Source organism: Conger conger, chromosome 10 (assembly GCF_963514075.1).
Source record: "Conger conger chromosome 10, fConCon1.1, whole genome shotgun sequence".
Classification (NCBI taxonomy): Eukaryota; Metazoa; Chordata; class Actinopteri; order Anguilliformes; family Congridae; genus Conger; species Conger conger.
Window position 1 is genome coordinate 22,574,073 of NC_083769.1, and position 22,068 is coordinate 22,596,140.

Consider the following 22,068-nt stretch of genomic DNA (forward strand, 5'->3'; position numbering starts at 1 on the left):
ATGATGGTAATGAAAGAGAAAATGTGTGTGTGTGTCTGCCTCTGTCTGTGTCTCAGTTGGCCTTGGTGAATGTAAGCCACCTTTTCCTTGGGATACCAGTGCAGTAATTTATTTACTCAGAAAGGTGTTGTTCCTTTTAAAAACAAAAGGTACATTTGGAACTTGGAAGCTTTTAAAAAATGTTTTTAGAAAACATACTTTTTTTTTTTTTTTTTTTTTTGATTAGGAATGGTCAAGTGACCAAATATGCTGGTCTGTTGTTTCATTAGAGTTGAAAGTTGGGAGCACAGTTGAAACAAAAACTCCCAAAATGTTAATTTTATATATATATATGTGTGTGTATGTGTGTGTTAATGATGAGTATAGTTATATTCAATATAAATGCACTTAGAGATGGCTGATATAACAAAGATGAATGCTTTGTGTAAGAGATTAACCCAGCTGTATGTGCGCGTGCGTGTGCGTGTGGAAGACGTCAGGAGACTGAATTGGTTCACACTGATGGACAGTGGGGTGGGCTTGGCTTCGTTCTGGCAGCAGATAGCCCCTGTTAACCCCAGCCTGTGTTCTGTGCTTCTTTCTCTTTTCTTTTGGTTTTGTTTGTGTGCTTTTTTTGTCGTTGTATTTTGGATTTGGAATGTATTCAAATCCCACACCTGTATAAAAAGGAAAGTTTTATATGAGCTGTGAGGCGCGACCTAAGAGCCGCTTGTGAATGGGAAAGGGGGGATTTTAGCATCACTGGCGTCAATGAGTTTCATGTCTTTTATTATTCTGTGTTGAGAACACAAATTATATGATGGAGAAAGAAGTCTTTACCTCAGATTTGTAATATGTATACAACTGCCTCAAGTTTTTGGAAAAGAGGCGTGGTTCCTGGAAGGTGTCATTTCCTTTTGTTCTTAAGGAGGAGCATATCCCAGCTGTCTGTTCACATAGTTTTTCATGTCTTATAAATTGAATAAAGTCATATTTGTTGTAAAAAATGAAAAGAAAAAAGTTTTTATTTTTGAGACAATATTAAAGGTATAGATTTTTAGTACTTCATTAAGGAAATGATTATAGTATATATTTTAAATGCATCTGATCAGACCTAAACGTTAAAAGATGTTCAACAGTGATGTGCAGATGCAGAAAATGGCCTCCGATAAAACATTTTAACAGTACATAATGAAGTGCTGCATAAAATACTAAGACAGTAAAGCACTGATTGTACATATATCCCCGGTCAAAAGTTTGGAATCTTTTTTCATTCTATTTTCTCTTGTAATCAAACACGTGATCGAAGCGTGGCTTTAAGTTAAAAAGGGTCCAACGTATCAAATGAGCCCAAACCACCAGGCTGCTGGCAAATATTAAATAGATACTACAAGTATTGTTTCTCCTGACTCATTTTCATGTTTAACTGGGAAAAATATTCATGAGTAATAGCCCATTATGTATGTTCTGTATATCTGGTAGCAGCACGGTGGTTTGAGGCTGCTTTGATACCTTGGGCCCTTGATGACTTAAAGCCACTTACCCAACATGTGTGAATTGTTTGATTACAAACGGAGAAAATCAAATATTAAATCAGTAAAAGCAGAAAACGGCAAGATGAACAGGTATGACCAGGGGTGTAATGCTGTGAAAAATTGTTTCAGGTCTTTAGACAAAATTCGATATTAGATAAAGGGAAACTTAAATAAACACATTTTAAATTGTTTCATTGATTTAATGAAAAAACATCCATGTCACCCCTGTGAAAAAGTAATTGCTGTTTTACCCTGTGAAAACTGGTTTCACAAACTTTAGCAGAAATTATTGCAACTAAACACTTCCCATAATTTGATGTCAGTCCCACATTACTGTGGAGAAATGTCAGCCACATTTAGCCTATTGGTCTGGAGATTAAATGTTATTAGCTCCAGTCGTGTTCTTAAGGGGGTCCAAGATGCAAAGAGAGAAAAAGAATACTAATTTACTGAAGTAAATGGTCCTGCCAGTGAACAATACTGGGTTCTGGTCAGACTATTTGGAGTAGAGGTTTAATAGCTCCCTGGCTGCATTTCTGCACCTCCTATTACCTACAGTCCCTATTTTCCCCTCCCCCCTAGTGCTCAGTAGTAGTAAATCTGACAAACACCTACATGCATAGATGAAACTGCTTTTTGTTGAGGCCAACTCTTGCAATGCTATAATGCCATACATGAGAAATGCTATGTAATTTCCCATAACTTGTAAATGCAGACAACTGGTCTGCATGCTGCCACAAACACCACAGTACTGCAAGATATATCCAAACAGTCTTTATTTTTGATATAGCATAAAAATGTACACCATCTCCTTGGCGGACCAGATCACATGGGTTTTGGGGGAGCTCTCGGGGGTCCACCCTGTTACAAAAAAAAAGCATTTTTGTGTAAGTGAAGTATTAAGGTGATGAAACTGCTTACTACTTGCAGACGCCTGACACTGGTCATGAGCTCACGCATCCATTTTTAATAAAATAAAAAAAGTCCTTTCAAGAACTCAATTCAACTGCATTTAAGACAGTGGGTATTTAACCCTCCTCCCCAAAATCTCTTTCCACCCATGACCTAAACGTCCTAAAGAAGGGGTCCATGGGCAAGGAGGGGCTCAGTCTGAGAAGAGCATCAGCGTCTCCTCATCGCCATGAGTCTGAGAGCCTCAGCGTCTCCTCACTGCCTGTGGTGTGGACTTACGGTGGGCCTGAAGCGGGGGGGTGGGGCGCGGTCCTTGCGGGCCTCCCGGGAGCGGTTCCTCACCACCTTGCTGTGGATGGCACAGCTGACGCAGTAATGCAGCTTCACGTACAGCTTCGGCAGAACGTATGCTGTACACACAGAGAGGGAGAGGGAGGGAGAGAGGGAAAGATATTTAATTATAACAGAGTGACAGATAAAACCTCAAAGTGAGGGATCTGCTCACAAGACTATCAAAGGAATCAGAGACTGCTTAAAAGTATTTAATGTCTGTGACCCATTGGAAATGGCTTTACAGTATAAAATTAGCTTGCGTTTAGGTTAAAAAAATTAAAATATAAAATACTGGTCACCCAGTAAAAGTGAAAACGGTTAGCTGTGGGAACACTGCACCAATTAACACCTTTGTGCCAAGATAACTTAAAACTGAGACCAGTGTCATAGAAATCTGACCCCAAAACCAATGGTCACATTAATAGAAAAATGACCATGTATGTCACAACCATGAATAAGGTGCCAAAGCAATGGAGAGACTAGCACAAATGTTGGCTGTACATAAAAACACAATTCCACACCCTAGTCGTAATTATAGACGATCTTGAACATAAACCCTGGTTATTTCAAAGAATGTTTACCTTTGCTGCTACTCACATTCAAAGACGCTGGCTTCGGAGATGTCCCTGACTGCAGCCGCCTCTACAATGTTCCGGATGACGAATTTCTTGATCGCCTTGTCCTTGGGAACACAGCGGGCGCAGTTAGTACAGCGGATAGCCTGGACGTGTCCTCGTCCCTTTTTGGCACGCCCATGGTTCCTTCTCTTCAGAGTCTGTGGAGACAGAGGTTTTAAAACCAAAACAAACACACAAAAACGACGAGATTTCGAACCGTCTCCAGTCAGCAAACCAGTGAACCCAGCACAAAAAGGTAAACTTGATTGCTACCAACTACCGACGCATCCCCAAACTTATTTTTAGAAAATCAGCCAAAAATATTATAGCTATAACTGTACATATGCCTCTATGTCACTATACATAATTACCAGCCACTGAGGCTAGGTAAGGTTAGCACATTTGCTCATCTACTTAGCTACTATGATACATGTATGTATTTTGATAGCTCCGTTAGAAAATGGGAGAAGAATAGGACCAACTTGAGTTATTATCACAGTGTAAGTTCACCAGAGACAAATTGGATCGCCAACTTGGCAAACTAGGCAAAATGTACGGGCCAGGTAACTATCTTCGGCAACAGTTTGCCAACAACTTAGCTAGCTCACCACTTCAAGCTCGTGTATTCGCACTTTACCGCGTTATACTTCCATTAATTACATATATTCATTTATTCTGGAAAGTAGAAAAGTGCGACGCGTGTCTGCATAAATGGGGCGTTTAACAGTACATTCATGAAAGTGGGAAATGTGTATTTAGACCCACGTGTAAATCCAGTTCGCACTCACCATCTTGGCTACTGCGGCTGCAAGAAAGACCGGAAGTTGTCGCACTCGAAACTTTATACCACTCCTCAGACGACAGGAAGTAACCGGTTATGTGTACAATATATAAACTTAACAGAACAAATTAAGTTGAATTTCTACAATGTGAAAAAAGTACATGTCGTTCATTCAAATTGACTTGTGAAATCTACATCTCGAAAGGACATGGGGCAGGAACAAATTAATACTGCTTGGCTCTAGCAACATTATTGTCAAAGAGAACGCTGTATGTAGCCTACATCATTTATCTAAACCTACACTGCAGTATTGTAACTATAACTATAACTATATAACTATCTAGATTTCGCAGTTTCGCCGAGTATGAAATATTGCCAGTCAATGATCACGAATTAACTGCTTTCAGTTTTATGACCCCATCCAAAAACAGTAGGTGGCGCTGTGCGCCTTTGACTTCTCAGATCGTCATAAAAGCTACTTAGGAAGACAGTTATACATACTGTGCTTTTTTCCCTTCATGCATTGGAAATTTCCAAATAAGGCACAGGACTAATTATGCGTATGCGCGAGTGGTCGTACTTTTGGACTGCTTGTGTCCATTTGTACCTGAACAATATTCTAGATAATTGGCACAGCAAGGCAAAATAAGTGGTGGTTCCTAAATAGATACACTTGCTTAAAACAAGACCACCACAAATTCCACACAAGGAAATGATAACACAATAACACCAAGCATGCTTGACACTGTGGTGTTGCTGGAGGCTCCTGCTCTAAGTACATACGGAGGAGAATAGCAAGTTGAGCCGTGAACCAGAAACAGGAAGGAAAAAAGTAGAAACTACTTTTCAGGGGTGGACATTACGTAATGCAAGCGATAGGCCTATTGGTGGTGAAACTCACCAGAGAAAATTCTACCATAAACAAGTGTCAGGCAATGTCTTTCGACTATTCAACATTTGTAACTTAAGAGCCATCACCTGTATGGTAAGTTCCTTACCATAGCTTCATGCCACTGCCACTGGATGTTATCTGCACTGGAGGCAAAACCTTTTGGTTCTTTGTGCTTTCCAGCCATCCTTACCCTACCCTGACACCCCACCATCCCCCCTTCCCGCATACCCTGTCGTAATGGCAACCCTCCTAACACAGGACTGCCAAGCTGCACTTGTCCAAAAGTTTTTTCAGATAAATGCACACATTATTCTGTTAAAAGGAAATACACAGACATACAATTACCTACACGGGACACGTACATGTTTTTAAAAAATCATATATTTTTTATTTCTTCTTTAACTTGCTCTTCTTGTCCTTTGCTCGTTTGTTGGGCTGTTGGGCACTGGCCTTGTTGTAGAGGTAGAGCCCTACCAGACCCAGCAGGGTGGGCACCAGGGCCAGGCACACCAGGGGCAGGACGTCGTTCACCAGCTTCTGCCAGGGCGTCTGCTTGGTGAGGGACAACACCTCCACCTCAAACTCCAGCGGGGAGTCACCTGGGCGGGAGTGGGGAGCAGAGACTTACTCATTCCCTCAAGCGAATCTACACATCAAGCCCAGGCAGAAGGACAGGATTTGTCCTGCATCAGCCACCTTATAAAATGCGCTGTGTGTCTGTGAATGGCCAGGGTCTGGCTAAGAATGCAAACCCAAGTTTTAGTGTGGGCTCGATGCAGTCCTAAAGTTGACAATGCAAATTATTAGGTAAGTTACCCTTACCAACTTTCAAACATACACTCAGTGAGCACTTCATTTGGTATTTATTATACTAATTTTTTAGACTTCTACTGCTGTAGTCTATCCACTTATAGTTATGATACATTGTGTGTTCAGATGCTCTTCTGCATACCACTGTTGTAATGTGTGGTTATTTGCGTTACTGTCACCTTCCTGTCAGCTTTGACCAGTTTGGCCATTCTCCTCTGACGTCTCTCATTAACAAGGCATTTATGTCTGAGGAACTGCTGCTCACTGGATTTTTTAAAATTTTTTGCACCATTCTTTGCAAACTTTAGAGACTAGTGTGCGTGAAAATCCCAGGAGATCAGCAGTTTCTGAGATACTCAAACCACCCTGTGTGCCACCAACAATCATTCCATGGTCAAAGTCACTTAGATTACATTTTTCCCCCATTCTGATGGTTGATGTGAACATTAACTGAAGCTCCTGATCCATATCTACATGATTGTATGCATTGCACTGCTGCCACACGATTTGCTGGTTAGATAAGTGAAGCAAGAATAAGTAGGTATAATAAAGTAAAAATGTTCTTAATAATAAAGTGCTTGGTGAGTGTACACTACAATTCCTGGCAATTTATTCATGTTTAGGATATTATGAAATTATTAAATTTACTACCAGCATTACCAGATGTGTCAAATATCTAGCTTCTTTTAGATCAGAGCTGTCTGTTTGCTAAATGGCATGCAGGTGTACCTGCTGGAACACTGCATGTGTGAAGGTTAATTTAAAAACTGGTCTGGGGTAATTATCATGTGGTGCAAGAGAGGACAAACAAGACTGTAAAACTCATCAGCAGGAATTTGCCATTATGTTGGTGTCAATCTTCAGAATGCGGTTTGGTGGGTGTCTCCAACCCCACTGTAGCAGACGGCTTTGAGAACCAGGTATCAAAATTCTAAATGTAAAGCCTTTCAAGTTTCTCTGTGCATAAAAAAGCATGATTTGTAAAATGAATGAGCCAATCTATTCTCATGATTCAAAACTATGTGGGGAAAAAGTGCTGTAGTGCACACAGCCACCATTTTGTACAGTGTGTAAGTACATAAACATTGTATTGCATTCCCCCCTCTTTCTGTACCTTAGCTAATTTTCACAAACATACCAGGCTTAGCCTGTGGGCGCCTCTGTTAGGTCCTATTCACATCTATTGTATGCACCGCATTCAGAACGGGTGCCTGCCGAGGGAGTCACAAAGCCTGCAGTTTCATTCAGCGACCTCGTTTAGCAGTGCATTATTCAAAAGCAGCCATTTTGTCAGCCTGTGTCGACCATGTCTGACTGACCCTGTTGCCATTGGTCAATCATGGCCTGTGGCAGAGGGGGTAAATTCCACAGTCCAGCGCTTATGAACGGTCAGCACGCTTGCAGCTGCAGCACAAGCCCTGGTGAGCTCACCTGGGATGGTCGGAGGGTAGCCGCGCTTTCCGTAAGCCAGGTGTGACGGGATGGTGGCCTTGATTTTTTGTCTGGGAGATTAATCAACGAAAAAAAAAAGTTCTTGCCAAATACTTTAAGGAATAGATATGAAGCAGTTTTTTTTCCAGTTTCCTAAATAATGCACATGCAAGTATTTCTGAAGCAGAGAATGAAATGCCTGATCTTCATGTCTACTCTTTCCACTTAATGTGACAGGTGAACATTCTGCATCCGTAGATTGATGCTTGTGTGATTCACCATTCACGAGGAGGAGAAGACTATGCATTATAACACAGCTGCTAAAGAAGGCATTGCACTGAGGCACATGCAGCTAGCTTTTCAGCCTCTTCGCTGTTCTTGTACAGAGGTGGCAGGTAGGAGATCATTCTCTTGTGTGATTCGTTTTATTCTCCTTTGATAACTTACCCGAGACAGACTCCCAGCAAGCTCTGCTCCAGCCCTGTCAAGGAGAAGCCACAATCATTTCATCAATAGACAGGAAGGACGAATAGTTGTGGTTACTAATACTACCTTTTGAGGTCGGAATTTCCCAGTGGAAACATGGCTGACCGCGAAAAACTGGTGGTGTTTATGTGGCAAGTGTATAACCACATGAACTGCACTGACCCAATGGCAGAAATATACCACTCGTTAACTGTGCTCTGGTCTAGCTACATTGGTCACTAATCTGTATGTAAATATGTCAGTAAATTGTATATTTCCTAATGGTTTCACATGTTCTGTGGCATTTTCTTTGACATTTTCCCAAATAACTTTTGAAGATGACTTTCAGAGATCGTTTGCCCAAACCAGCTAATAACATTGGCAATAGTGATTCACACCAATTCACATGCAGGTCAGGCTTTACTATATAACAGTATGTTTCATTTTAATGTCAGGGTAGATGAATTTGCCCTGAGTTCACAAGTAGGAATTCCGACATTGAGTGATGTTCCATTACACTTTTCCTAGTAGGTCAGAAAAAGCACAAGTAACCGTATTACCAAAGATTATCTATTGCAACAATGTCTGACAACTATTTTTGTCTGTTTGAAAGAGATTGACCAAACCTCTTCACAAGAAAATGATAAAAAATATATATATAAATTTTTAAAAATGTGTTCTGTTTAACAATGCTATAACGCCAGTCTACCTTAAACTGCTAACAGTGTTCTCAGAGTCCGTGGCTGATTATGGCCAGTTGCACACCTGCTGGTGATTGCAGTGGGCAAACCAGGTGTGTGATCAGCAGAAGGGAGGTCATTTCATAAGGTGGGTTGTTGTTTCCCCTTTGCATTTTAAAAAAATAACTTTTTGTCATACAATCTATCACAGATAAGTCCTTCTGTAAGGCAATTGCTAGCTTTGTCAAACCAGTTATTGTGTCTTGCTGTGAAGAGAAAGTAATTTTGATTGGTTCGAACAACTTGTTGCAGCTAAATGAGATTCCGGAAGTCAAATTTTCCCACCAGACAGTTGAATACGTGGGGCCTGAGTGGGTGTGGCCTATGTGAAATCACTTAAATCAATGGGGGCGATAGGTGGTCAGAGCAGTCGTCTGGCAGTCAGAGGGTTGCCAGTTCAATTCCCACCCTGGGCGTGTCGAAGTGTCCCTGAGCAAGACACCTAACTCCCAAATGCTCCTGATAAGCTGGTTGGTGCCTTGCATGGCAGCCAATTGCCGTTGGTGTGTGAGTGTGTGTATGAATGGATGAATGGGTGAATGAGAAGCATCAATTGTACAGCGCTTTGGATAAAGGCGCTATTTAAATGCCAACCATTTACCATTTACCTGAAATAACTGTCCTCTTCCCCAGCTCTACAACCAGAGGATCCCGAGAAAGAGAGGAGTCTATGACCTTGCCATCCAGCAACTTTCCCTGGGAAATAGAGAAAGATATTATTACAGTTTATTGTGGTCCAGCAGAAGTGAAGGCACACTCAAGTTCTAAATGCAGGTGTGTTGTCTTTATTCCAAGGTCATGTTATTGGGGTGTATGCAGGAGCTGCCCCATTTCACTGAACTGGGCTTCATGAGACTCAAATTCGGTGTCGTTATCATATGCTCACTTTGATAAGAACCAATCATTGCAGTTTGCTGTGGAGAGCAAAGTGTTCTGATTGATTCAGACAAGTCAGCCATTAACAGCTCATTGCAGCCTGACCCATTATGAAGCCTCACGCTCCCATGACAACCATCTGCAGTCATAACTGTCAGCCCAACATTCAGCACTTCAATCAATCCATCCTGCAAGTTTAAATGCATTTCCATTATGGTAACAGGCAGCCGATAACTAAAACGTGGATATTGCTGGTTTATTTGTAGAATAAGCGTGTGTGATGCTGATATCCTTATCTGAATCGTGAACTAATTTTCCAAACTGTTTATTCAGCCAGAATGTATGTTGGGTGAATTAAAGCAAACTGCCCTTTTCAAGGGCATAATGGCAGGGTCGTAGATAGATATGAGATCATGACCCTCCCAGCCTGGGGTCCAGCACTCTAACCACTATACATGTTGCTCACAAATCTAACTGTGATGCTCGTTAATATGAATGCTCTGTAGCAAATTATTTCATTGCATTTTGATTGCTGGGTTTAACTAAACTTCATAAGCATGTCTACAATCAGTGAAGTAAAATGGTTTTGTTTAGCCTGTAGTGATGTTGGCCTATGAATTTGCTGTTGAGGGTTCAATCCCCTCCCAGGTTGTTTTCTGTCGTCTTCTCTGTTTTTCACCTTGTCAGATTCAGAATATAGGGCAAAAGCAGAGAAGACAGCAGATCAATGTATAAGAGGTTAATTATCCACAATTAACCTTTTCATAACATGATTGTATTTGAAATCTGGTTTAATTTTATTCAACTGAGCTACAAAGACTAAACAGTTTATGACTATGAACGCACCCATAAAGTATTCCTTGTTGTCAACATATTTCTAATCTCCAATAATATAAAGGTGAAAGTCCAACTTGGAAAGCTCCTGCGCACATTCCATTATTTATTTATTTATTTACTTAAAACAATGTTCATAAAGCAATATTACATATTAATATGACATGCTACTGACGTATAAGACAATTGTAGATACTCTGCAAACAAACTAAAAAAATGCAACCTTCTGCTTTCGCAGAAGAGTGCTGACGTGTTGCTCCACCTTTGAGATTACAGGCGACTGGACGCCTGTAGAGTACGTCTAACAGGGCGAGCTGAAGTATCGTGTACAACTGTGGAGGCAGTCACTCTTAGACCATTCATAATTACGCCTTTGTCACAAGGCAGTGTTTTTCAAAGTGACAGCTTGGTACGTTTCGAGGGGTAAGCCCCGACACAGCAACGCGAACAAAGTGAAACTCACTCTAGTCTTCACGAGAGCTCATATGCTATTTATCTCCATTAGGCGGTTCCAGAGCGTTACATTTAAAATAAGATTGCATGGGCTTTATTATTTTGCACGATTCTTTCTCATTTAACTGTACTTACCGTATAGTGGATTTGTAGGGTGTCTCCCATTTCTGACGTTTCAATACAGGATTCAGGTTTCATCTTGTACGGGGGAGCGAAAGAAGTAAAAAAAGAATGAGTGGAAAAATAAGAAAAAGACTATAAACCCCAACCAAATTTCGGTCGAATAGAAAATAAACAGATCTTAAAATAACAATTACACTTGTCAACACATCTTAAGAACTGTACGAGGGAAACTCATCAAAACGACTTCGCTTTCCACTGTTTTCAGAACTTGCTTGCTACGTGTCTCCCCGGCTGCAATAGGCTACGCGACACCCACAAGCATGTCAGCTTATTCTTCTGCTATTTAAAAAGTAAAGAAAACTTACCAATGTCTCTACGATCAATTCTTCCAGCGCATTCTGTTCTTGGTCGTTCTCTTCTATGGCTCCAGAACCGAAAACGGCGAACAAAACAACCAGGATGACCCCTGCCTGAACTTTCATTATTCTTATATTGTAACACCCCAAATAAATTAGTTCCAGAAATTTACAATAATTTTTAAATAAATGCAAATAATAAATGCAAGCCAACCCAGACAGCCACGCGCTGACTAAATGCTGATGTGTTCAATGCAGCAATAACGGGGCATCGGTCACACGAACTTCTGTCCCAACACCTGGATATCCAGAATCCCCGCCTCGAAAGACCGCCACCATCCCATAAGCCCCTCCCGGTCATGACATATTTAGCGCTTTACCCTGGCTTTACCTCGATTCCCCTCTCCATGACACCCGAGGGAAAGTAGCATATGTTTCTGCTTCTGTCTCAAAATAATTATTTGTTTGAAATATGGTCACTCTAGTATGCTAGTTTTGGAAGGCTAAATATTGTCCCACCAACGTGGTGGATTAATGAGAATCGTTTTTTTAATATGAAGCCTATGTTGTATTTTAATTTTTGCCCAGTTGTTTTCTTTTAATTTCCACCATTTTAATAGAAAGAAGGCAAATATTGCGAGTAGATGACTCCACAAAAGTATCACGGTAGAGGTATGTTGAACGGATAGAAAAGCGAGAAAGTTGTTGCTTGCTTTTGAATAGTGACACGTTTATCTTTCATCGTTTTATTTCTGTTGAAGTTCCCCGTTCGTCCACTAGATGTCAGCAAAAGATTACTCATTTTACGTAAATGTGTCGTATCCTGATCTTCACCACAAAGGTCTGATGCAAGCACTGTAATGGGCACTTTAATAGGTCCTCATGGTGAATTGAAATTTGTGTCATTACACCTGACCCCTGCTAAATCAGACCCTGCTCACCGGAATGTAAAGTTTTAAGTTATACCTCATTGAACCATGTGGGGTAATTTTCTTCTGTCTTCTGCATGTAACCCAGTCACTGTGCAGTACCCGAGGACCAACTCCAGTTCTGAGGCCAGCACCTTGGTCAAGGACAGCAGCAGGAGTATAGTAACCTAGCATGCATGTCTTTTGGTGTGGGAGGAAACCAGAGTACCCAGAGGAAACTCCCACAGACACAGGGGGAACATGCCAACTCTTGCGAGGCAACAATGCTAACCGTGCCTCCAATTGCAGACAAAAATATTTATTGTCTATTTTCTCTCAGTTGTATATGCAAGTTCTTAATCCCTTAAATTTCAATGCCATCCTCAATTTAGGAGAGCACAGTCAAGCTCAAGTTCTCTTGCAAAGCGTGTGTTTTCAGCGGCTACTACTTTCAGTCCTCAGTGCACCACAGGCTGAGCGCAGTCGCTGCGTAGCAGAAGCACACTGTGGGTAGCCGACGCAGGCCCTCTGCAGGCACTGACTGACTGAGTCATTGCTGTACAACATCTGGAGAATCCGTCCCTTCCTCAACACCTACTCCACTCTGCTCCTTGTTCAAGCAATGGTCCTGTCCTGCCTGGACTACCGCAATTCTCTGCAGGCTGGCCTTCCAGCATCCGCCATCAGACCCCTACAACTGATCCAGAACACCGCAGCTTGTCTGGTATTCAATATCCCCTGACATTCACACGTCACCCCCCCTGCTCTGTGACATCCGCTGGCTGCCTGTTATGGCTAGCATCAAATTTAAAACTTTGGTGCTTGCATGCCAGGCAGTTAAGGGATTAGCCCCTGCATATATTCAATCACTTATCAGAACCTATACACCAGCCAGACCCCTCCGTTCTGCTACTTCGGGATGCTTGGCTCCTCCCCCTCGCCGAACCTGCACTTCTCGGTTACAACTTCTGTCTGCTCTGGCCCATGGTGGTGGAATGACATTCCAGTGGATGTCAGAACAGCAGAGTCTTTGACAATTTTCAAGCTTAGACTGAAGACTCATCTCTTCAAGCTGCACCTTTCCCTCCCTATCTCACCACCATGATTAGCCTTGTGTATGCCATAGATTATAATAGCACTTATATATAGTTATTGTTGGTATTCTAGCTGTCAACCGTGGTATGCTAGTTGATGTTTTCTTCAAATTAGTTGATGTTATTGTTTTACTCAAGGTATTCTTGCTGCCAACCATGGTATGTATTAGTTGAGGTATTCTTCAAGGGTTCAAATTGTATCTATGTGGTCATGCCAGGACTCGGAACTGTATTTTCCTCTAGGGCCCTCATCGCACTTGTCCCTGTGTTCAATTTGCACTTCATTGTACATCGCTCTGCATAAGAGCGTCTGCTAAATGCCTGTAATGTAATGCTGTTGTGCAATGAGGCACAGACAGTTCCCCCATCTGAATACTTTCCTCCCTGGACAGCAGCACGGGTACTTATTTTCACAAATAATAGTCTCTCAAGTTTATAGACAGTGGTGCAAAAAAGCAAAAAAACTGCATTTATATGAGCGAAAACACCTTGATAATGAGAGAGTTCAGAGGAGAATGGCCAGACTGGTTCAAGCTGACAGGAATTAACTTGAATAACCACTAGTGGTATGCAGAAGAGCATCGCTGAACACACAACATATCAAACCTTGAAGAGCATGGGCTACAGCAGCAGAACACCAATATGCTAAAACAATAAAATAAAAGTAAAATCAATAACTTCCAAGTGGTCAGGCATTGTTGTGTCGTGCACAATGGTCTTGTTCGGACTCAGCCAGTCCATGCAGACTGCCAATAGGTGTCGTCAGTAGCAGTCAGTGGCCGACAGAAGTGAGCTCCTTGCTGGGTAACATAGAGTCTCATCACCTTTTCTAACCCCATAATGGTTATAGCGGGTGAGGGGGGTGCTGAGTGACAGAGCGTGCCAGTGAAAAGAGAGAGAAGGGAGAGGAGGCCTGGCGACACATTCATCAGATGGGAGACTGCACTTCTGTTCTGGAAACAATTAAGGCGTTGGGCGTGCTGGGTGGGTGGGGTGGGATGGGGGGGGGTCCTGTTACGCAAGCCTCCCTCACATGCAGGCAGGCTGGTGGTGGGGTGGGGGGCTGTGCGACTCTTCTGGTGCGCTGTCCTCGGTGTCACTGCAGAGGGGGATGTTACAGCTAGGGCGAAATGTCTACCCTGCACTGTTTTCTTTAGGGCAGGCAGATGCTGCGGGGTGCCAGATGGGCCGAACTTCGGGACAAAGCTGACGAAAAGGTGCTGGCAATGAAATTCCCACCCACGCATGAATATACATACTCACAGTTATGCATAACTGCGGTTATAGCAGCTCCCCCTTGCTCCCTCCCCCTTTGCCCTGTGCAGTGATGTTATGGGGATTTAGTGTTGTAAAAGTCTCTGCTCTACACACCGACTGCAGTGCAGCAGTTTCACCATAGCGCATCTGCTCTGTCAGGGCCAGGTTTAACCAATCAAATCCTCTCGTGGACAGAGAATGACGTGACTAATTCAGAATGAATAAATAAGAGCAATTAGCCATGGGATTTGTGTGTGTGGACCCAGACCTGTTGGTGCGTCTGGTATGAAAGCCTGTTTATCTGAGGGCACCTATTAGAGCTTGTGTGTGTTAATGAGCCTATTAGACCGCATGTATAAGAGAATAGGCCTGTGACAGCATACATTTGACAGTGCGTGTGAGAGTGTGCATGTGAACGGGGGTATAGGAGTGAAGAATGTGACTCACACTCCTTGTCACTTTAAACAAGATCAGTGCACAGGTATCCACAACTGCCTGCTTGGTGTTCCTTCAGACTCCTGCTCCACCATTGCAGTCTGCTGCCGAAGGGGTGCCTGGTGAAAGGGACAGGACTGAATGATCTGGAAGCTCTTAGCCAGGCACTTGCACAGTAGCAGCACAGGGTATTGGTCGCTAGCAACTGGGATTGAGTGGCAGTTGCTCTAGACAGATCCCTGTGTGTTTTAGCAGTCCTATTCAGGAACCACACTGCTCACCCGAAAGGGGAAAGACCTGTTAAAGGAGGCTCAAAACACCTATCAGGCCTAAACAGCGAATTGCAGATTGCAACAGCTACAGTAGTACGACATCGACATCACAGCTCTGAGTGAGACTGGACTCAGCGAGGGACCTCAGCAAAGGGGGTGGTGTATACACCTTCTTTTGGAAGGGGTACCCCACAGAAGGCAAACCTCTACGTGGTGATGGTCTTGCAATGAAAAACTCTGTCCTACCAAACCTTACAGAAACACTAGCTGGCATAATTGATTCATGACCCTCCTCATCCTTCTTGCTGGAAAGCAGTATGCCACCCTCTTCAATGCATATGTGCCAACATTACCATCAGACAACGAGACAAACAACTTCTTCTACCAGCTGTTGGACGATAGAAGAAGCTCCCAAGAGTGATGAAGCCCTCCTACTGGGGGATTTCAAGGTGAGAGTTGGAAGCAACAATGAGGTTTGGAGAGGAGTAATTGGACACCATGGAGTTGGGCATTCAAGTGCAAACTGACTGAGGCTCCTGAACCTTTGTGTCGTACACCAGGGCTTCATCACTAACACCATTTTCCAGATGAAGAACAAGTATAAAACCTGGATGCACCCGTGATCAAAGCACTTGCACCTCATTGTTAGACACCCTGATGTCATGGCTGTCCATGATACAGACCATCGTACAATTGTAGCCAAACTCCATCTCAAGGTACGCCTAGCTGTCCAACTCCAGAAGTCCACCAGAAAGAGGCTGTATTGCGCCAAACTTAAGGATGCTGTGGCACGTGACAGCCTGTGCCGTGCCTTAATGGAGAAGCTCGGAAACATTGAGCCCCTGCTGAACACTGAGGACTTCATTGACAACAAATTGACTGTCATCAGTCCAGTGCTCTATGAATCAGCAGCCCACTTGGTTATACTAGCAAAAAACACCAGGATTGGTTTAAAGGCAACATGACACACATCTCCACTCTTCTGGACTGTATGCACATTACATTACATTACATTACATTACGTGGCATTTAGCAGACGCTCTTATCCAGAGCGACGTACAACAAAGTGCAAATCAATCACAAGGACAAGTGCAAAAGTAGACCTGAGAGGACAGTACAGTTCCGAGTCCTAGTGTAAACATACAGAAATTCAGAACCCTTGAAGAGTACAATCAGCTTTCAAACTAGCATACCACTGTTGGCAGCTAGAATACAACAACAGCCAATAAAAAAAACAATACCTATACAAGTAACGATATCTATACATAAGTGCCATTAAGGTCTAAGGCTAATCACAGTGATTGTGAGTTGGGGAGGGAAAGGTGTAGCCTGAAGAGATGGGTCTTCAGTCTGCGCTTGAAGGAGGTCAGAGACTCTGCCGTTCTGACATTCACTGGGAGGTTATTCTACCACCGTGGGACCAGGACAGACAGCAGTCGTGAGCTTGAAGTGCAGGTGTGGCGCCAGACGGCACGAAGTGGCAGAACGGAAGGGTCTTGTTGGTGCATAGGTCTTGATAAGGGATTGAATATACACAGGGGCTGATCCTTTAACTGCCTGGTATGCGAGCACCAAAGTTTTAAATTTGATGCGAGCCATAACAGGCAGCCAGTGGAGGTTGCTGAGCAGGGGGGTGACATGTGAATGTCTGGGGACATTGAATACCAGATGGGCTGCAGCATTCTGGATGAGTTGTAGGGGTCTGATGGCAGATGCTGGAAGGCCAGCCAGCAGGGAATTGCAATAGTCCAGGCGGGACAGGACCATTGCTTGAACAAGGAGCTGAGTGGAGTAGGTGGTGAGAAAGGGTCGGATTCTCCGGATGTTGTACAGGAAGAACCTGCACGCCCGGGTCACCGTAGCGATGTTCTTGGAGAAGGATAGCCTGTTGTCCATCACCACTCCAAGGTTTCTTGCACTAGGGGATGAGGTCACTGTGGAAATCAGGTTAAAGCAGGGATGAAGATCACCTCCGTCTTATCTGGGTTGAGCTTTAGATGGTGGTTGCCCATCCAGCTCTGGATGTCTCTCAGGCAGGCGGAGATACGGGTAGAGACCTGTGTGTCTGATGGGGTGAAAGAGAGAAAGAGTTGGGTGTCATCGGCATAACAATGATAGGAGATGCCATGAGCAGAGATAACGGGGCCAAGGGATCTTGTGTAGATGGAGAAGAGGAGGGGTCCGAGGACTGAGCCCTGGGGGACTCCTGTAACAAGAGTGCGAGGGGTTGACACTCCTCCAGCCCAGGACACCTGGGAGGACCGGCCAGAGAGATAAGATTGGATCCACTCTAAGGCTGTGCCACAGATCCCTGTAGATGCCAGGGAGGCTAAGAGGATGGAGTGGTTGACCATGTCGAATGCCGCAGAGAGGTCAAGAAGGATCAGAACAGAGGAGAGAGAGGTTGCTTGTGCAGCCTGAAGGGACTCGTTGACAGAGAGGAGTGCAGTCTCCGTCGAGTGGCCAGGTCTGAAGCCGGACTGGTGGGGGTCCAGCAGGTTATTCTGAGAGAGGAAGGAAGAGAGTTGGTTGGAGGCGGCTCGTTCAATGGATTTGGATAGAAAAGGAAGGAGAGATACCGGACGGTAGTTTTGAATGCAGGAGGGGTCAAGAGTGGGTTTATTTAGGAGCGGGGTGATGTAGGCCCTCTTGAATGATGAGGGAAAGCAGCCAGAGGACAGAGAGGAGGTAACAAGGGAGGTGACAAATGGGAGGATGTCAGGCATGATTGCCTGAAAGAGGTTTGAGGGGATGGGGTCCAGGGCAGAAGTAGTAGGGCGGTGGGAGAGCAGGAGGTGAGACACAGCAGCATCTGTAAGGGGACAGAAAGAGGAGAAACAGGGGGCAGACACAGAAATGGAGGCAGGCATAGAAGTGGTGGTGGTCGCGAAGGTGATGCGGATATCTGCAACCTTCTCGTCAAAAAATACCTCAAAGTCATCAGCAGTGAGCGAGGACTGAGATGGTGGGGGAGGTATGCTGAGGAGAGAGGAGAAAATGGAGAACAGTTGACGAGGGTTAGAAGTGGAGTTCTGGATTTTTGTTTGGTAGTAATTTCTTTTGGCAGTGGTGATAGCGGAGGAGAATTCCGCCAGGAGAGTCTGGTAGGAAGACAGGTCCGACGGGTCTTTCGATTTCCTCCACTTCCTCTCAGCTGCACGTAGGCTTGGCCTGGAGGAACGTAGAAGGTCCGAAACCCATGGGCTGGGAGGGGAGGATCGAGCAGGGACAGAGAGAGTCAGAGAGACAGAGAGAGTCAAGGGCTGAGGAGAGAGAGGAAAGCAGCACGGAAGATGCGGAATCAGTGGGTAGTTTGGAGAAGGATTCAAGAGGAGGGAGGGAAGCGGTGACTCTGGGGACAAGGGAGGAGGGTGATAGAGAGCGGAGGTTACATCGGACAGAAACAGTGGGGGTAAGAGAAGGGGAGGGAGGTAGAGCAGCTGGGGGGATGGAGAAGGAAATGAAGTGGTGATCGGACTTGTGTAAAGGGGTAACAGTGGGGTTAGAAGAGGTGCAGTTCCTCAGAAAGATCAGGTCAAGAAGGTTTCCAGCCTTGTGAGTTGGGGGAGAGTGCTGCAGAGAGAGGTCAAGGGAGTGAAGTAGTGGTAAGAAGGCAGCAGACTGGGAGGCTTCCAGGTGGATGTTGAAATCTCCCAGGAGGATAAGTGGGGTGCCATCCTCAGGGAATGAGCTGAGTAGAGTGTCAGGCTCATCGAGGAAACTTCCCAGGGCACCTGGAGGACGATAAACAACGACAATATAAAGTTTAACAGGGTGAGTAATTGAGACAGCATGGCATTAAAATGTGGATAGGGATAGGTCAGTGAGGGAAAACGCAGAGAATTTCCACGAAGGGGAGATCAGCAAGCCAGTGCCACCTCCACGGCCAGAGGGCCGGGGGGTGTGTGAGAAGGAGAAGGAGGATGAGAGGGCAGCGGGGGTGGCAGTGTTCTCTGGTGTAATCCAGGTCTTGGTGAGGGCAAGGAACTGTAGGGACAGGAGGGAAGCAATATTCCGTGTGGCAGACTGACAGTTCCATAGCCCCCCTGCAACTGTGAAGTTGTCACAGGAGGTCAGTGAGGGGTAGCAGAGGTTGGTGGGGTTTCGTCGTCGTGGAGGGCCACGTCGCTGGAAGCGCGTTCTGAAGGGGAGAGAGCAGACCGTAATGGGGTGCTGACACAACATACCATTCCAAAATGGGAGGGAGCGTCGCTCTGAGCACGCCTATATAAACTGCTAATTACTAATGCAAACTTGCGATCTAAAAAATATCCTAACAATTGCAGCGTCCGAAGTATCTAACTGATTCTGATCAACTAATCAGAATAACAGAACCGAGCGAAACTGCTGGCGGCTGGTGAAAAACACACGAGATTTGCTAACTAATGACAGAACATGCAAAACACCTGGTCTAACTAACGCGGTAATTTGACAACAAATCTACAACTGCTGATAGACTAACAAGGTTTCCTTATAACCTACTGCTCACACGCAAAAAACACAGAAACAATACTTAAGTTCCCTGGAGGTCTTCGAGTACACACGGCTAGTGGAAAAAATGCACACAGCCCACAAACCCAGCCTCAACAACCCTGCATCAACATCCCTAAAGCAGCGATGGCAAGAGCAGAGAAAGGTAGTGCAGTGTGAACTACGACAATTGAAGAATGAGTTGGATTACCAAAGCCCATGAAATCCAATCCCATGTACCCAGGAATGACATACACAACTTCTATGACACTATAAAAACCACCTCTGGGCCAAGAAGCCACTGTCTCTATCCCCTTAGAAGTGCTGATGGATCCACTCTCATAAAGTACCAGACCAAAGTCACACAGAGATAGGGTGAACACTTTGAAGCTTTCCTCAACCACAGCAACCCAGTGGACAGTTTCCTTGATGAGCTCCCCACGTTGCCAACCATCCAGAGTCTTCATGCTGCACTATCCTATATAAATCTACTCGAGTCGCTGAAGAACAACAAGAGCCCTGACTCCATCCCTGCTGAGATTATTAAGTAGGGAGGCTATCTCAGCACCCGAGTTCATTGCTGAGGTATAGAGACAAGAATGTGTCCTCCATCAGTGGAGGGATGCAAACATCATCACCATCTCCTCCCAGAATCCCAGTGTGGCTTCAGAAAACACAAGCACTGTGGACATGGTCCTCACCACCCGCCAGCTGCAGGAAAAGTATCGGGAACAAAAACAAGATCTGGTCATAGCCTTTGTGTACATCTCCAAAGCCTTTGACACCATTCACCATGACCTTTATTGGTATAGTGTCCTCCTGCACTACAGCTGCCCCAGCAGGTTTGTGAGCATCCAGCAGCAGTTCCATGAGGGACTGAGCTCCATACTGTCCACCTGAGCTCTACCTACTGTCACCAGCTCCAAAGTGAGATTTGGTGTAGGCACCGGCATTAGACAAAGCTGTGTGCTTGCACTGGTGCTCTTTAACATCTTTCTTCTCTGTGTCACAACTCTCCTGCACAGGGACATACAGGCAGAGAGTTGGGTAACCCTTGACTTCCGGGCTGGATAGGAACCTCTTTGACATCAGGAGCTTTCTAGTGACCACAAAGCTCAGATCAGCACACAAACTTGAGCTGTAGTATGTTGATGACTGTGCTCTTGTGGCACATACCCCAGCAGCTCTGCAGGCCACTCTGAGAGCAGAATGGGTCTGTCTGTTAACATCCCCAAAACAGAAGTCCTCTGCCAGTGGTCATCTGGTCACCCACCTGACAATCCCAGCCTCTCCATCTCTGACTCTCCACTTGCCTGTGTTCCACACTTCAAATCCCTTGGGAGCATCCTCTTGGAGGACTGCAATATCAACCAGGATATCCAGAACCGGATCGAACATCATCCTCCTTTGGACACCTCAGGGATCGGGTGTTGTTTAACAGCAACCTGCACCTGACCACATAGGTCACAGTTTATCAAGCAGTGTGTTTGTCCATACTTCTGTATGGGTGCAAGACATGGACACTCTATACCTGCCACCTAAAACAACTTGACTCCTTTCATATAAAAGACCAACTGAATATCTCCCTCAAGAAGTGTGCACTAGATCCTGGTTCACTGGAGAAACCAGACTAGTTGGCATTGGTCATGTCATGAAGGGGTGCAGCTGGTCGAGGAAAAGCAGGCTAAAAAAGTACTTGGTAAAGAAGCAGAGGAGGCTTTTAACCATGGCTGCAACCGACAGAACACATCAGGCTTTCATGCGCACTGTGGCAGGCATTGTGCATCCTGCAGCGAACTCATAACAAGCAGTAGTAGAGGTCATCATCGGACACAATGGACTACCTTATGCAGTAAGTAAGCAGTCTGATTGTGTGAGCATGTGATTATGTGAGCGCACATACATGAGTGCAAGTACAATATGTCAAAGAATATATAAGCACACATGACTAAACATGAGGGCATTTGTGTGTGAGTGCGGGTATGAGAACACGGTTATGTGTGCACATGTATGATTGTGTGTGAATGAATGCCTGTATATGTGAATGAACATATGAAAACGTGTGTGCAAGAGTGATTATGCAAGCGTACGCGAGAGCGCGCGTACCAGAGCCTGCGTATATGCATGTATACGGCACAGAGGAATGTGTTGGTCTTCCTGCTAGCCGCTGTTCTCCCAAACTGCAGCACATAAACATTCCTCTCCCCGTGTGTCAGAGCTGAGTCCCAGCCCGCTCTTGCTGTAAAAACAGGCAGTAATTAAAACCAAAAACCCCACTGCCTCTTCCCCCCTCCCACTGCCCTAAACAACATATTTCACCCAAAGACCGTTGAGATGGTGCACCATTGACATTGGGGACATTTGTGGTATTGGACAAAGGTAAGTTCCACCCTCCACTCCTCACAACAAAAATTTTAATGAATCTCACAGATGGGCAGATGGACACACGGAGAGAGTCCTGCATATGTAGGTGCAGGCTGGCAGATCCACTCGCC

At 44.7% G+C, this 22,068-nt stretch overlaps 2 protein-coding genes and 1 long non-coding RNA gene across 4 annotated transcripts; 1 reads left to right on the forward strand and 2 right to left on the reverse strand.

Annotated features, from left to right (window-relative positions):
* Positions 1–2,273: 2,273 nt before the first annotated feature.
* Positions 2,274–4,314, reverse strand: rps26 (ribosomal protein S26). The gene is made up of 4 exons (XM_061257533.1): positions 4,165–4,314; positions 3,357–3,534; positions 2,706–2,836; positions 2,274–2,375 (listed from the first exon to the last, which is right to left on the reverse strand). The coding sequence occupies exons 1-4, from the start codon at positions 4,165–4,167 to the stop codon at positions 2,340–2,342; spliced, it is 348 nt and encodes a 115-aa protein (XP_061113517.1). The 5' UTR covers positions 4,168–4,314; the 3' UTR covers positions 2,274–2,339.
* LOC133139645 (uncharacterized) lies at positions 3,358–9,913 on the forward strand. Of its 2 annotated transcripts, none has more exons than XR_009709826.1 (3): positions 3,358–3,632; positions 5,510–5,856; positions 9,129–9,913. It is a non-coding gene; the product is annotated as an uncharacterized LOC133139645 (long non-coding RNA). The 2 variants fall into 2 exon arrangements; XR_009709827.1 differs by lacking the exon at positions 9,129–9,913 and adding an exon at positions 7,528–7,640.
* fkbp11 (FKBP prolyl isomerase 11) lies at positions 5,413–11,448 on the reverse strand. The gene is made up of 6 exons (XM_061257532.1): positions 11,147–11,448; positions 10,794–10,856; positions 9,104–9,191; positions 7,738–7,771; positions 7,291–7,361; positions 5,413–5,648 (listed from the first exon to the last, which is right to left on the reverse strand). The coding sequence occupies exons 1-6, from the start codon at positions 11,261–11,263 to the stop codon at positions 5,437–5,439; spliced, it is 585 nt and encodes a 194-aa protein (XP_061113516.1). The 5' UTR covers positions 11,264–11,448; the 3' UTR covers positions 5,413–5,436.
* Positions 11,449–22,068: the final 10,620 nt, after the last annotated feature.

Coding starts and splice junctions, on each gene's coding strand:
- rps26 (XM_061257533.1), bottom strand. Junction 2,837..3,356: donor CGAAGCCAGCGTCTTTGAAT/GTGAGTAGCAGC, acceptor CTGTGTGTACAG/CATACGTTCTGCCGAAGCTG. Junction 2,376..2,705: donor CCCCCCGCTTCAGGCCCACC/GTAAGTCCACAC, acceptor TTTTTGTAACAG/GGTGGACCCCCGAGAGCTCC.
- fkbp11 (XM_061257532.1), bottom strand. CDS start 11,263: ATGAAAGTTCAGGCAGGGGTCATCCTGGTTGTTTTGTTCGCCGTTTTC. Junction 10,857..11,146: donor AATTGATCGTAGAGACATTG/GTAAGTTTTCTT, acceptor CCCCCGTACAAG/ATGAAACCTGAATCCTGTAT. Junction 7,362..7,737: donor TTGCTGGGAGTCTGTCTCGG/GTAAGTTATCAA, acceptor TTAATCTCCCAG/ACAAAAAATCAAGGCCACCA.